General features: G+C 42.7%; 1 protein-coding gene and 1 long non-coding RNA gene across 3 annotated transcripts in view; one reads left to right on the forward strand and one right to left on the reverse strand.

Moving 5' to 3' along the window:
• CLYBL (citramalyl-CoA lyase) overlaps positions 1 to 14,673 on the forward strand; it is a 179,669-nt gene extending 164,996 nt beyond the window's left edge. For both annotated transcript variants that reach the window (XM_065847709.2, XM_071807024.1), the window contains exon 8: positions 14,052 to 14,673. In XM_065847709.2, coding sequence (XP_065703781.2) covers positions 14,052 to 14,147 — 96 coding nt within the window. In that variant the 3' untranslated portion in view covers positions 14,148 to 14,673. The remainder of the gene's footprint in view (positions 1 to 14,051) is intronic.
• LOC139827630 (uncharacterized) overlaps positions 1 to 14,799 on the reverse strand; it is a 44,481-nt gene that overhangs the window by 2,143 nt on the left and 27,539 nt on the right. The gene's annotated exons all lie outside the window — the stretch shown is intronic.

A 14,799-nucleotide genomic window follows, 5' to 3' on the forward strand; every position in this document is an offset into this window, starting at 1 on the left:
TAGTCTTTGGATTGGTTTTGAAGCTGTTATTTTACTGATATAATGCTGGTTTCTAGCTTATATCAGCCATTCAAGGGGGTTTTGTTTAGGTTTCAGAGATATTATTCTTTTTAAACAAATGCTTTTAAAATAGGTTATAAGCTTCTGTAATCAGCTGCAATAACAGATTTGCTGAAGGTTTGTGATTTGAGCTTTTTATTTAACCAACCAGGTTGCATTCGTCTTATATTTTTGCATGCAGCCATCTATGAATAAAAAAGGACTGGCATGTTAATATGTGAGCTTATGCATCTTGTATCACTGCCGTATTGCTGGGATTCATAGGAAAATCGGAAAAATAGTTTTCCGTGTAGTGTTGCAAACTTCTTAATTTGAGTTTGCAATCTGGTATTATAAATGTGTCAGTAAGAAGAGCTTGGACAGTCTCATTACTGAATTTTTTTTCCAAAGCAAACACGTCTCACTGAGGGAGCCTCTTGCTCCGCGTCCTAGCGACATGCTAAAATGTAATAACTCTTCCCCTACCACCTCCTGACAAATACTCCACACAGCGGTTTTAGTAATCCTCGTGTCCTAATGAAACACCTCTTCTGTTTTCCTTCTCCTTTTATTATATTAAAGTGTTCATGTCAGTAAGACTAAAAATATAGCTGTGGTTAATATGGTTGAGACTTGCTTGGTTTTGCCATGTTATTAATCAAAGTTGAAAGCCTGGAAAAAATAAATGTGAGAGATTTGTGTGGCTGTTTGTGTGGTAGGTAAGTTCCTGGTCTGCAGTCTCTGGGATCTGAGTTTGCTGTTAACTGGGCTTAAAGTCTGGTGCCTTTAGTCCACGATATTTTATATTAAAATACAGTAATAAGCTTTTATCATCTATTCCAGTCTGAAAGCTACAATTGCTAATAATCTTTCTTTGAGAAAAAGCTGAACCAGACTACTTTATCCTGGAGGCTGAAATGCTTTGGCATAGTAGCCCCCAAATGTGAGTACAGAGATCAGGAAAAATTAGGATCTCAGATGAGCACTGTGGAGATGCTGTGGCAGTGTCCAAACAGAAGGAAAACAGACAGCTAACCAGCTAGCCAAAAGTATTTGGGCTTGCCTTCCGGAGATAGTCCTGCTTGAGGGGTTGTTTTGGTTGGGCTTCTAGGTTGTTTTGGTTGTGGGGTTGGTTTTTTTTTTACATATCTTATCTGACTGAAAAATAGCCAATCTAGGAAATAAATGGTAGCGTTGTGTTTTGAACACTTAGAAGATAAATGTTGAAAAAGTACATTTTGTATTTTATACAACTATTTGTCAAGTGCTCTATCTTGTCTAGAACTTTGAAATCTAAAACTGAAAAGTGCTTAAAAAGTAAAGTATTCTTTCTGCATCATTTCAATATTTTTCCAGTAGAATCGCATTACTAGAGGATGTGATTTCCAAAAATCAAGAATTCATCCTGAAGAAAGCAGGGGTGGCTGTTAGACAAATCTACGTACAAGATAAAAGTCAGAGCATGTTCAAAATTAAAAAGAAGGGTAATAAACACTGTTCTGGTAGTCTAAAAGACAGTTTCTGTTCTAAATTTCTGAAGAATTTGTACTGTATTATACAGGGAAATGATCTTATAAATCCAGATTGAGTCCGAAGGAGAGAGTTAGTGGGAGAAGCTGGTAGCCTATTTCAAGAAAAAGATCTGACTTCCATTAATGAAGGTATAATAGTTTTTGCTAGTAACTCCTGTGTTTACATTACCTATACACTGGATACAGAAATATAATCTTTTCTATATGTAGTTAGTGTTTACATATTACAAGAAATTAAGACATTGAAAACGTGGGTTTGAGCCATTTGACTTGCAAATACATCAGGCACAATATCATTATCTAACAGGATCTTCCTGAATCTTCTGTTTATTAAATAAAAATCAGACAGAAAGAAAAACAGAAAAGAGGTTGCTTATGCAATTATCTCATGCACTAATTTATAAATGCTTTCAAAGCATCTGCACATTAAACCAGGGAATAGGGAGCTACATGCAGTCACCAAAGTCACCTGTCAGGTAAGGATAATTTAGAGTTAAGGTAAGTAATTCACAAAACCAAGCTGTAATAAGGGTTGGATATTTTAGATCCCACGAGGCAAAACAGAAGAAATACCTGTACATGCCACATACGAATGCACAGAGTGCTTGTTAGAAGATCTGTAGCATAGGTTTCTTGCATTATATTCTGTGCCATTGTATATCACGTACCCGGCAGCTGAGGAATAATACATATGAACTCCAGCAATTTTACAAACTGTACGGCTTCTTTTACGGACCTTTCCAGAATTATTAAAAATCTTAGGAATGCATTTATTTACACAGTATCTGCTCAACAAAGGAATGGAAATTTCCAGCAGTGGCTCCCTTATAATGCTCTTTGTTTAGGAAAAGCTACCCCACGCCACTGTATCTTAGAGACGATGCGCCCTCCGTGCTTGGGCCAGATCCAGCTCCTGCCGCCACACAGGGAGGTCTCTCCCCGCTGCCCTCCCTCTCCCAGCTGTGCCAGGGAAGGCTCCCATACACAGCCCCAGCCACGAGGGATCCATCCTGGCCCCATCAGTCCCACGGGTGCTGAAGGAGCAGGACTGTGCCCTGGGGGCGGCAGGCTCCCCCCAGCCTGCGTCCTGAGAAGGATGCGCTGGAGCATCCCTCTGTCGCAAGGCAGTTGTGGGACTCATCAACCCGCAGGGATTACATCGCACTTTATAGGGCATTATATCTCAGGGTTTTACACAGAGCTGAGGGTGAGGGAGCAGCCTGGCTCCCTGCTCCACTCACCCAGGTCAGACTGCAAGCAGAGCTTCGAGGTGCCACCAGCGAAGCCAGATCCCATCCTGGGGTGATGCTGATAGCACAGTGTACCCGTGCATACACTGGGTTGCAGCACTGTCAGCCCTCACTCTGAGGACGCAGGGCATTTGCTGTCATTTATGTTAATCAGGCAATGTATATTCCTCATGCAGCAGAGTGCGGGACTCCGGGATTTGTCATAAATTGCCACCTTTTATGATCTTTGGCCTTAAGAAGTATAGGCTCAGGTGTGTCTCTATGCAAAGATGGAGGGCGCTGATGGGATTTAAGTGTGGGCCACTGTTACGTGGTTCATTTTTTTAAAAAAGTGGCCATGTGAAATTTTAATGTGTAAATTGATGTATAAGTAGAGATCAAGAGAGCTCATGTTAGTACTTCAAGTTTCTCTGTACAATCTTATTATTTGAAAAAGACTGTAGAAATATGTTTTGTGTCACAGTTGAAGGCTTTTCTCTTAGAATGATCCATCTGGGGGCAAATTTCAAACCTTTACACTAGCGCAGAAGGGGCTGTATTAGCTAATTGCTTGTGCTATACTGGTTCCTAGACTGGCGCAATCAGTCCTGAGGGAGTTATGCCAGGTGGGGAGAGAAGGAGACAGATTTTACTATGCGGGGCTGCAAAAGCTCCTAAGCAGGGCAGAAACTCATACAAAGCATTTTCTTGCCAGCTCCATACTTACACACACACACTCCCCGGCAGGCAATCAGTGGCTCTTAATCTGTTTTCCTCCACTCATTAAATCCCTGTGCCCAAAACATAGGGGAAGAGGGACTTGAATGGAGGTTTGACATTTCCCTGTGGGAAATGTCCATCACCTTTCCACCTTGAAGTAGCTCCAGAAGGAGGTGGCTCGTGTCCTGGGGGACATGAACCCTGCAGAGGGCAGGGTATGTCACCCCTCTGGGTTCCTCCTCAGCCAGGCACGACCCCTCTGTCCTTGCCTGTTCAAGGAGGTGCCTGCGGTGTCTCGGCGAGACAGGGCGAGTGCCTTTGCTTTTGGAAGGGCTGTGCCACACCACCATGCTCCCAATGCACGGGATGCTTTTTGTGGGGGCGGAGCGGGGGGACACCCGTGGCTGCAGACACCTGCCCGCCGTCGCGCCAAAACCTGCTCTGCACCAAGCAACCCACCCGAGCAACTACCCACCTTCCAAATCCCTTTTTAAAAAAGCATTAACAGGTGCTCCTGGGCCTCGTTTCAATTTCTAAAGCAGGATCTAACCAGAGATATAGTGTCCTGACCAGATGGCTCTTTTTAAGGCTTACTGAGGGAATTCAGAAGCCTATACAGCCAAAATATTGTTTCAGTTAATTTAGGTAGCAGCAGTCTTGCTGCCTCTTCACTCCTCTCTGTGCTAGCCAGCTTTTTCAGAGAGCTGGAGAAGCTCTCTGCAAAACCTCCATCAGCTGAAACAGAGAATGGCAGTAAAAAATGGATGTTCAATCCTATTCAGAAAATGAGTCTGAAATTAGAAAAACTATAGACTACAAAAATAACGGTGATTCCGTTCTTGCTGGCAGAACAAGCTTCACTGTTATTGCTTTTCTTGCCTGCGTTGTATTTTATAGCTACCTTCCCTTTCAGTATCAAATGCCTTTTGTGTGTCCTAAAGTCATTTATTTACAGATTAAATTTTCTAATCTATATTTAACAAATTGCTTTCGTGACTATAAACCTCAAGTTAATTCTAAATGACTTAATTAAGGGCATCCGAGGATACTGAAGTCTTAATATTAGTTACTTTTCATTTTTCCATATAATAACCATGATGCTCACTGGGGGAAAAAATGCCTGGTTGGATAGGATGTTTGTCCAGGAAGCTGCTTTTGTGCTATAAAATAAAGATTTGCTTGGCAGCAGCAAGTGCACTCTCTAGGATTCTTCTGTTCCCAATGCATTATAAGATGGAGGATGGAAATCAGTGGAGAATATTCCTGATATTCCTGATTTCTAGGAGCCTCTTCTCTTTGTTTAATTTGATTCTTTCCTACTCTAGAGGAACACATAGGAAGGCAACAGCCACACTGAGACAGAAACAAAAGAAGACCTAATGACAGCAACAATAAAAACAAAACAAAAAAGACACCACCTTGTGTCTGCCTTTCATAAACAGGGTGTTTGCCCAGTGAGAGGTAGAGACTTTGGTGGCTTAGAGTTTCTGGATCTGGACCAAGCAGGATCCCCTGGCCCATCCCAACCTAAATGGCTGTCCCCAGTGGTTCAGGCAACTTGGTGGGGCTGTAAGTGGGAAAAACAGTTTTTCTGGCTCATACAGCAAGGCAAGACCCTTATCCATAGGCTGGGAACAAAAATAATGAGTGGAGGAGAAGTAAAGGACCTTGTAGGTCCCTGTTCTTCGTATTTCCAGCCTCACTGTGGACTCAAGGGATAACAAAGTCCTCCCTACCTGTTAAGCTTTTAGAAAGGGCTTTTTCTGTCAGAGTTCTTGTACTGTTGCTAGGGAGTTATTTGAGGTAAAAAATTAATCTCTGCTTCATGTTGTTGATCTTTCTTTCTTGACCTTTTGTGTCCTTCCATCCACTCCTGGAGGTAGAAGCCTGTCTCATACAAACAGGCCTGCTTCTGGCATTACAAACTGGCTTATCCTGTGAACTAGCTGCTCTGGTGGAAGTTTACACTGCTGAAAAGAAAAAATTTAAAAAAAGGTAGTGGCATTTGAAATTTTCTTCGTATCAACAATATCGCTACAGAAACTTGTTGGTGCCGATACTTTTGCAGAATTCCCTCCTCATCCATCCCTTCCTTCAGCAGATCACAGAGACCCACTGAGCATCTCCTATTGCCAAAAAGTCACTCTGACAAACCTTTTCAGGGATCATTTGCTTTCCCCAAAGATTTCGTGTATATGTGCCTATCCTCTCATAATGTTGCTACAAAAGAAGGTGCGAATGCCAAAGGGTTCAAAGGAGAGGGTATAGAAATACGTTATCTGCAAAACTGTTTGTATAGCTTGCTGTGCGTGGAGACTTCAGTTTGTCATACGTGACTATATGAATTATTTGGGCATTTCCTACTTACTTCAAAGATGCTAAAGGAAGGCCATAGTTGTGTGTTAGCATGATTTGGAGGCAGGACAGGTCTGATCAGAAAGGAATGCTAGACGTGATCTTGCTATAGCCTGAAGAATGTGCTCAGTTGACCCAGATATCATTGAACACCTCCTAGCAGCTCACTAACCTTTGGAAGTTCATCACTAAAAGGTGAAATAATGACCCAGCTCTTTATGATGGCTCTTTGGCTACGACTTGTAGAAGAAAAAAATTAATTAAACCTGCAATCAGCACCATCACAGCTGTTAGCTTATTTCTTACTCTTGACTTCCCCCAAAATATGGTTTCAACCTTCTGTTTCAAGGGAAAGTCATTCCTTTGTAGTCAGGATAATCACTCCTCCCTCAGGCACAGACCCAACACCATTTGCTGCGACCAGGACTCTCTTCTCTTTTGTTCATTACCTGTAAGCAAATCCCAGCCTTCTTTTTAAGCCCCAAAGCAAAGATTTCCAAATTTCCTCTGCAGGGGGTCACTTAAACAGTGTGTGTTTTCATTTAATCCCAAGGCAATTATCTTCCTGAATGCCGTGCTTTTTAGGGGGACCCTTTGCCATCCACCTGCTTCCTTCCCTCCTCAGAAGAGCAAAGCTGCCCTTCTTCCAGAGCACAACACTCTTGTTTCCTTCTAACAGTTGATATTGTGCAGGATTAGAGATAATGTTCTCAGACCCAAGCAGATTTTAGTGAGTTTATTTCATGTATTTTTGTGGTCTCCAGAAAGTCATAACTAGACCTTCGGGATTTAGAAGTGGGCAAGCCACTGAATTACCATGGAAAGAATTGATGTTTCTTAGATAACCAAGATGTTTCTTGCATCTGTGGACTTGAGGATGTTTGTCTATACCTGTTCTCCATTTACCCTCTGGGAGGTACACAAGGTTTGCACTGGCCAGCTGGCACTGGCCCTTCTGCTCATTTCCATTTACCCTGGCATCTGCCTGTGAGTGCTGGTGCAGGTCACGGGGGTTAGAAGGAGACTTTCATAATTACTTATTTGGACAATGGCTGTATTCACACACAGCCTCTGGCCCAAGTTACCAGAGCTGCGTGGAAGCTCTGTTTGATTCACAACATCTCCTAATGATGAAAGGGGAGGAGGAGAGAAGGGTGGCTGGCTCACTGGTCCCCCTACGCCCAGTTTCCCTGGGTCCTAGCTTCACGTTTTCTCAGAACACAGACAACTAGAGCAAGGAGGTAACTTGACTGCCACACACTCGTTGCAGGGGTTTGGTCTGCAAAGGAAAGTATTGCTAGCAAAACCATTTAGAAAAGTAAGTGAAGAAAAATTAGACAATATTTCTAGCCTCATGACGGCAGAATGCCATCAAAGCATCTCCCCTCGCTTATGAGTTTCCATCTACTAGTGGCAGAGATTTTTTGGCAGTTCCATAAGCATTAGAAAACCCCTATCTTAGACCTATACTTAATTCAGTATTCAGCAGCGGGTGCTTTCTTGTCGGTATTGCAATTTGATGGAATGTGACCTTGACTTGCTTTTTCTTTTCTTCCGATGGCATGGGTACCCAGAGTCCTCTCCATGCCAAAGCCAGGATCCCTTAGCACCTCCAACTCTGCCATCTAAATCGCCTGACTAGATCCTCAAAGTAAACTGCTTTTGAAAAAGTTGACTGTCTCTACATAGTGGCCCAGGGCAGCCCACACATTGACACACGCAACAAATTAATATAGCACTATTTGCTATATGCTTTCATGTGGTGCAAAACAAATGATTTTTTTTCTACTATAGACAAGCCACTGGCGTAATTTAGTCTTTATAACTTATTTAAGAAAGGCCTCGCCGCTCTAACGTGGAACTTAAAGTTGTTGACTACGTGTATGATGAGATCTGGTAGGGCATCAAATCAAAGGCTTATTAGCGAAGGCTCGCTGATGATCAGTGTATTTAATAACAGCAGTGGCTCCCAAAACAGAGCGCAGAGCTCTCACAAGCAGTGCTCACATTTGAAATCCCATCTTCAGTAGGTCAGGAAGCCAGTAGACTTTTTGGAACTTACAGGACTTATTTGGTAGTTTGAAATGTACATACTTGCTATGCCTTAGAAAAGCAAATCCTCACATTCAATACCAATACAGGTGATTAATAAATTCCAGTGGCTTAAAAACTGAGGGTCTGCAGTAACCGAGCTCATTGCAGTCATCGGGATGGACGTGGATAGAGGCACAGATAACCACAGATGGCTCAAATGCTGAGGAAAAAGCCTCAAGCATTCCCAGGTGCATGAATACATGTAGTGCTTCCATCCTGTCAGCCGAAGGGTACTATCTTGTCTGATCACTGTCCCACGTGTCCCGAAACAATTATTATTTTACTTTAATTAAGTCATGTACATTAATCCACAGCTCAGAGAGAATTGTGTCACATAACTATGAGGTGCCTTAAATGTTCTGTATCATAATGGTTTTAGCCAGCTTCTCTTGTTAACCTGGTGGTACGTAAGAAAACAAAAGACGATGGGAGTAAAACCCCACATAACATTGTATATTACATAAAAAGGTTTCAGGACAGATGATGAAGTATGGAACTTTACTTTCACTGATCTTCTGGAAAAAACATGAAGGGTACCTCACTTGCAATCCTGTCCATCCCCTGTCGAAGTCAACACAATTCTACCATCCAGGACAAAAACTAACAAGAGAATTGGCTGTGTCATTTCTTCCCCTTTCCTGGTTCCACCAGAACGTATTGATCCCCAGACAATACAGAAATCATGGACTCTGAATCCCATCCATTTAACTTCTAGAAAGGTAAAATACCTCTTACGATAAAAAAACTATACTCTGTTTATGAAATGCTCGTATAGATTTACCAAGCTCTTAACTACCCCCAAAAGTTTCACAGAGCAAATGTTCCTGGATGCTGCCACACATAGACACACACAAAAAGAGGAGGTCTTCATGTTCCAAGAAGCACTGCATTGGTGTGTTCACCTTTTGGCCATAGCAAATAACACACCAACACTGAGACTCTTTCTGTGACTTGATGCATGTCATTTCTTATAGGTAAAGGAAATTTTTAAGGGTGACATATAGATATGACACAAGCCATGTCCAGGATCCATGGCTACACATGACCAGAGTTGTCTTCTAAGCTGTCAAAGAAGAGCCCTTAACTACATCTTGAACTTGGCTAGATCTGAGGTGGTTTTGGTAGTGCCTGCATTATCCAAAAGGAGTTTCATAAGGTACAAGCATAAGCTCTGCCAAACTGAAATGTTACAAAGTTTGGTTCTGCATCTCTTCAGTCTCTCCACAGCCACCTGGAAATTTATTGCATTAGGTATTCCTATTGTCCACCTTGATTTGTTCCCCCTTTTTCATAAGCCTGAATCTTCAGCTCCTGATCTGTGAAAATGACTGTTCTCTGTCAACTCTGCCCTCTCACTTCTCTTATCTGTAGGCTGGATCTTTGTATCACTTGGGGCTGACCATGCTCAATTCTCATTTTTCCAATACTGTATTTTTTTGCTCGTCCCTTCTGGGAAAAAAAAAAAAAATAAAAACAACAAACAAACAAACAAACAACAAACAACAGCTTTCTATAATTTTTAAGTCCCTTCCAGCTGTTTTCTGTGTTTGCAAAAAGCCTTCTCTGTTCCATTCTCAAAGGACTTTAGGACATATTGAAATTCAAAGTAGAGCTGTTAAGACCTTACTCAGCTTGGCCCACATCTTGCATAAACAGCTGTTACATTTTTTTAAATGTTACTAGTGTTTTAACAGAGCATTAAGTGTCATTTATTGCCTTCAAATGCTACATGGTTCCTGCAGGATAGAGCAAATTGCACAGTATTGGTCCTGCATCATTCAGCCCGAAGAAAGTGGTTTAATACAAGAGATGGGGAAATGATGACTTGGGAGGCTTTGGGGGCAGCTGCAATAACCAGGTGCAGAGAAGGGGACCTGGATGGGTCTGCAGCCTTCTTGGTGCTCTCACTGAGCTATCCAGAAAGAAAACACCTTTGAGTCTTTCCTCACTTGTCAGTCAACTGGGAAGAGCTCTTAGCTAGTCTACATGATGACCCACACGGGAAGCACTGCCTGTTAGCTTTCTTCCTTGATTTCTCCCAATAGTCAACCCCAACACAGGCATACAGCAATCAGGCCAAGGGAAACCAAAGGTTGTGCAAACACAACGCCCTCTGCCATGTTGTGTTGCCTTCACAGCAGGCCAGCCCAAGTGCCCTTACAGCTCACATACCTACAGGCTGCTGAGAGCCCAAGTCGTCCTGTTTTTCACAGGGCTTCACCCTTAGCACGTTCACAATGTTGCTGCATGAAGGATGACACTGCATAAGAATAGCAGAATGTGTATTGAAGATGTCCCAGCTCATTGCAGGGGCGTTGGACTAGATGACCTTTGAAGGTCCCTTCCAACCCAAACTGTTCTATGGTTCTGTGTGCTGCCTCACATAAAATGAGAGCAATGTCTTTGGCCTGCAGAGCCCCCCATTCCTCAGAAGGGCTGCACTTCCAGCCTTCTACCTAGTAAGTACCACGGTTGTCCTTCATTCCCTGACTTCTCATCCCACCCAAGTTACTTACACCCATGCATCATCACCCGAAGGCTAGAGTAGAATCATAGAATGTCCTGAGTTGGAAGGGACCCACAAGGATCATCGAGTCCAACTCCTGTCCCTGCACAGGACAACCCCACAGTTCACACCATGTGTCTGAGGGCTTGTCCAGTCTCTTCTTGAACACTGTCAGGCTTGGGGCTGTGACACCTCCCTGGGGAGCCTGTTCCAGTGCTGCACCACCCTCTGGGGGAAGAACCTTTTCCTCATGTCCAACCTAAATCTCCCCTGGCACATCTTCCTGCCATTCCCTTGAGTCTGATCACTGGTCACCACAGAGATCAGCGCCTGCCCCTCCTCCTCCCCTGGTGAAGAAGCTGTAGTTGCCATGAGGTCTCCCCTCAGTCTCCTCCAGGCTGAACAGACCAAGTGACTTCACCCGCTCCCACCGGCTGCTGCTTCTCCCAGCATCTCTGTCAGCCTTTACCTGGAGGGCCTGTCTCTTCCCAGGGCATGTCTGACATGTTTGTCTTGTCTGATGGCAGGGTCCTTCTGCAGGTTTCTGAAAAGGTTCTCGCTGAATTATTTATGTGGTTACATGGTGAGAACCACAGCCACCAAACGCAATGGGTGCAAACCCCAACCTGGTGCCACACACCCACCATTGCTCCCATTGACACTGCAAGCTTCCTAAAGAACAGACCTTTGGGCCTACCATTGACCTACTGGAAGACTAAGTACAGGCTGGAAGTGTGAGATTATTGAGAAAATTAGCCAAAAAGAAAATTTAGATCTATAACTAAATTAATCTCCAGATTAATGCTATCAAAGCAAATGGTGTTTATAGAAAGTCTTGTTTTCTTTATATTAATGTGAGAAAAAACTCAAAAGAATGCTAAAGGCAAATTTCATCTAGCAGAATTGGAAAAGAGAACATGGGGACAAAGCTATAATTACTGGTATTTCCTATCTGTTGAAACCTGTGGGTGGAAAGAGAGGCAGTGAATAGAGCATATTCAATGGCATTAAAATCAGTTTCTTTTTCTGGATTTTAGCTCAACCCTGCAAATTAGGAGGGAGAAAATAAGCCTCAGAGTGAACAGGCAGAGAAGCCAATTTCTTCATGTTACTCTTTGCTGTTAGGAAAAAAAAAAAAAAAGCAGCAAGCTTTTTTTTCCATCAAGAGTTCAAATTCCTAGCAACCCAAACTACAGCTGCACGCTGACAAGAAGAGGACCTACTGCAGATCTCAAGTGGTTCAGTGTTCATGTGTGCACACACACGGTTATCCTGGTTTCCTTTCTAAACATGTTATTTTAATGAAGAGAGGACAGGCATGTTTTTACATTAACTCCTGTTTTCTGAAGAAGACATCCTGACCCAGACTGATCATGCTCCAGCTTAGGTATCTGCAGAGGTACCTGACTTCAGAGCATCCTTTGTCCAGTCAGTGGAAGGGATAAGACCCTCCCCATCATGATTCGGACCACCAGAGATCGGAATTGCCATTTCTAGACACCCATCTATTTCTGCAAACTACTGCAGGTACTTAATATAACCGTGCTCCTAAATCAGCCATTTCACAAAACTAGGAAGAATGATTCTAAATCTTAATATACCTCTACTCATCACTGTCATCCCACATGCAAATTTCTCTTAAAAGAGAAAAAAAAAGCTATTATTTGGCTGAATACTTATAGAAAAATAGGCACAATTAAAGCATGTTTTTCTTACAGTGAAAAAAATGTATCTTGCAGTTTTAGATCACTGTGTAACCTGCATTATTCTGAAGAAATCCTATGTCATAAAATGTTTACTTAGTTCCCAATTTATTTGCGTAACCGTTAATAAATGGAATGGTTTGAGGTTGCATTTTCTGTAAAGGTTTAAAAGCATAAGTGAAAATGGCTGAGTTTTTAAGATAAAAATTGGCATAGTATTATTAATTATAATAATGTTGTTGCTGTTGTTGTTGCTGGGATAATATAGAGTTGATTTGTTGCTCTGTAAACAAGAAATTCAATGTGAAGCATATATACTTGAGCATCTGTCAGTCCCATTATTCCCCAAAGCCATCTAAAATGCTGCAAGCTATAGTAGGAAATCCTACTTAGAATAAAATAAGTTTTAACTATTAGGTTTTTAATTATTTTAATACAGCAATATTGATTTGTATTAGGTTACTGTTTAAAGTGGATTTTTGTCTTAGTTGTTCTAGAATGTGATTTAGTATTTAATTAATACCGTTTCAGTCATGCTAGATGGGGAGCAACACATTTCCTAAACAGTTTTGTAAATGGGTTATATTTTCACTTAACTTACTGGAGTCGTCTGTTTAATGGTTGTCAACCCTTAAATGAAAACCAGAAAACAATAAACAGCTTGTTGTCCTCTGCATTTCTCTCGCTATGCATGCACAGCCACATGTGCCACTATCGTCCGTACCCTGTTCTTGGTGAGCCTCGCTCACTGTCAAATCCAAGGCCAGCCTGTGATCCCGTATCGATTGCAGCAGGACATTAAAAGGGTGTGCAGCACTTCACAGAGACACCCAACGCAACGCTGGGGCCAGGCCCTCAGTTCTGAATTCTTCAGGGAAGGGATTGCGTCTTTGTATGCAGGGGTTTTTTTTGAGAATGTGTCAAAGTACTGTCAGAATTACAAATAAGATTTACTGAACTTTGGCATGTTTTATCTTCAAAATCCTATCTCAGGAACACGTGTGGATTAAAGCATTCAAAGAAACAAGTCAGGTTTGGTCCTACTTAGAACATGTGTCTTCTGTTTAAGATTTAACTGCGATTTATAGTTAATTATTTTAAACTTGTCACCATGGTACCAACCTCTGAAACCTGCCTTGGCTCCCAGTGTACCTGCTGAGGCACACTGACTACTTCTGCATCTGCTTGGGGAAATTCCCTATATGCAGCGGTCAGGTGGGCTTTACCTTGGCTCCAGAGCAGATTTGGGCAATGTAACCATGCCAGCCACTTGTTTTTTCCAGCTTTCACCCCAGCCTCTGGCTCTAAGTACAGAACCAGACCAACTTTAGCACCAGAGACCTGATGGAGAGGTCCTGCAGCACAGCCTCAACACACCCCCAAGTCAGGAAAACTTCCCTCCACTCCCTCCAAATGCCTATTGCTGTTTCCTTCTGGCTTTGCCCTCCACCCACAGACAGTTTCATGCCAGCCCTAGCACTGGAGGGTGATGCTGGACGTGGGGAGCAGAGCTGCCTCCCCAGCACAGTGTCCGCCAGTCCCCCCGTCTGGCACACATGGCTCCGCTGCTCTTGGTCCCCAATGTTTGCCAGCAAGAGAGGCTGAGACAGGCAGGTTGCATGTTGGGCTTCTCCTTTCTCTGTTTTGCCTCCTCTTTTCTCTCTCTTTTTGCCTCCTCTTTGGAGCACTCAGCACCCACCACGTTTCTTTAAATGCATTTGCCCCGTCTCGGTTAGTTTGTCTCCTAAAACTCATTCAGGATTCCTGTGGGAGATGATGTTTCTTGGCAAACGTGTGTGTTTTTAAAGTGGAAGACATGCCAACTACAATTTCTAGAGGTCTTCTCAGTAAGTTTATATTCTCTCTTTTCCAGGGAGCGTTTACCTTCCATGGGAGCATGATCGACATGCCATTACTGAAGCAGGCACAGAACATTGTTACGCTTGCCACAGCCATCAAGAAAAAATGAGCTGGTAAATGAAGCTCTCGCCATGGGGCCCCAGTAGCTGTTTTAAAAGATGACTATAATACTTGGGGGGAAAAAAATTAAAGATGTCAAGCTTAAGCAGAAATTCATTTCCATTTTGCAGATCTGTCATAATTTGCTTGCCAGAATTGCTAATTACTAAAACTATTCCCTACTCAAACCACTGCTCCCTCCTGCACGGCCCATGTACTACTCATAGCCTGCAATGAAGTTACATCACTGACTGTGTGACATCATGATAATTACTATGAATGCAGGATTATGACTTCACTGAAGAAGAAAGGCGAAATGTAAGATGTGAGCTCTGTTAAAAGAGCAGATGAAAACTGGGTCAATCACTTCTATTTGTATCTACGCTTCTTCCCTCTCTGGTACAGAAAGGGCAAAGCCTTGAACAATTACACATCAGTTGAAATAATTGCGATGAAAATCATTACCCTGTGTGGGCTTCGCATCCCCCTCGCTTTCCGTAAGTGTGCAACAGCCATTAAAAATATTGCTCTGACAATGCGGGACTCTTGACTTTCCTCTCTTCTTTTTTTTGCAGTCGCTATTCAGAGAGTTTCCTCCTGGAAGCATCCAGCCCGGGAAGGGTTGGACGGCAATAAACTTGTAGTTTTCGGGGACACAATGC

Source organism: Patagioenas fasciata, chromosome 1 (genome assembly GCF_037038585.1).
Source record: "Patagioenas fasciata isolate bPatFas1 chromosome 1, bPatFas1.hap1, whole genome shotgun sequence".
NCBI lineage: Eukaryota > Metazoa > Chordata > Aves > Columbiformes > Columbidae > Patagioenas > Patagioenas fasciata.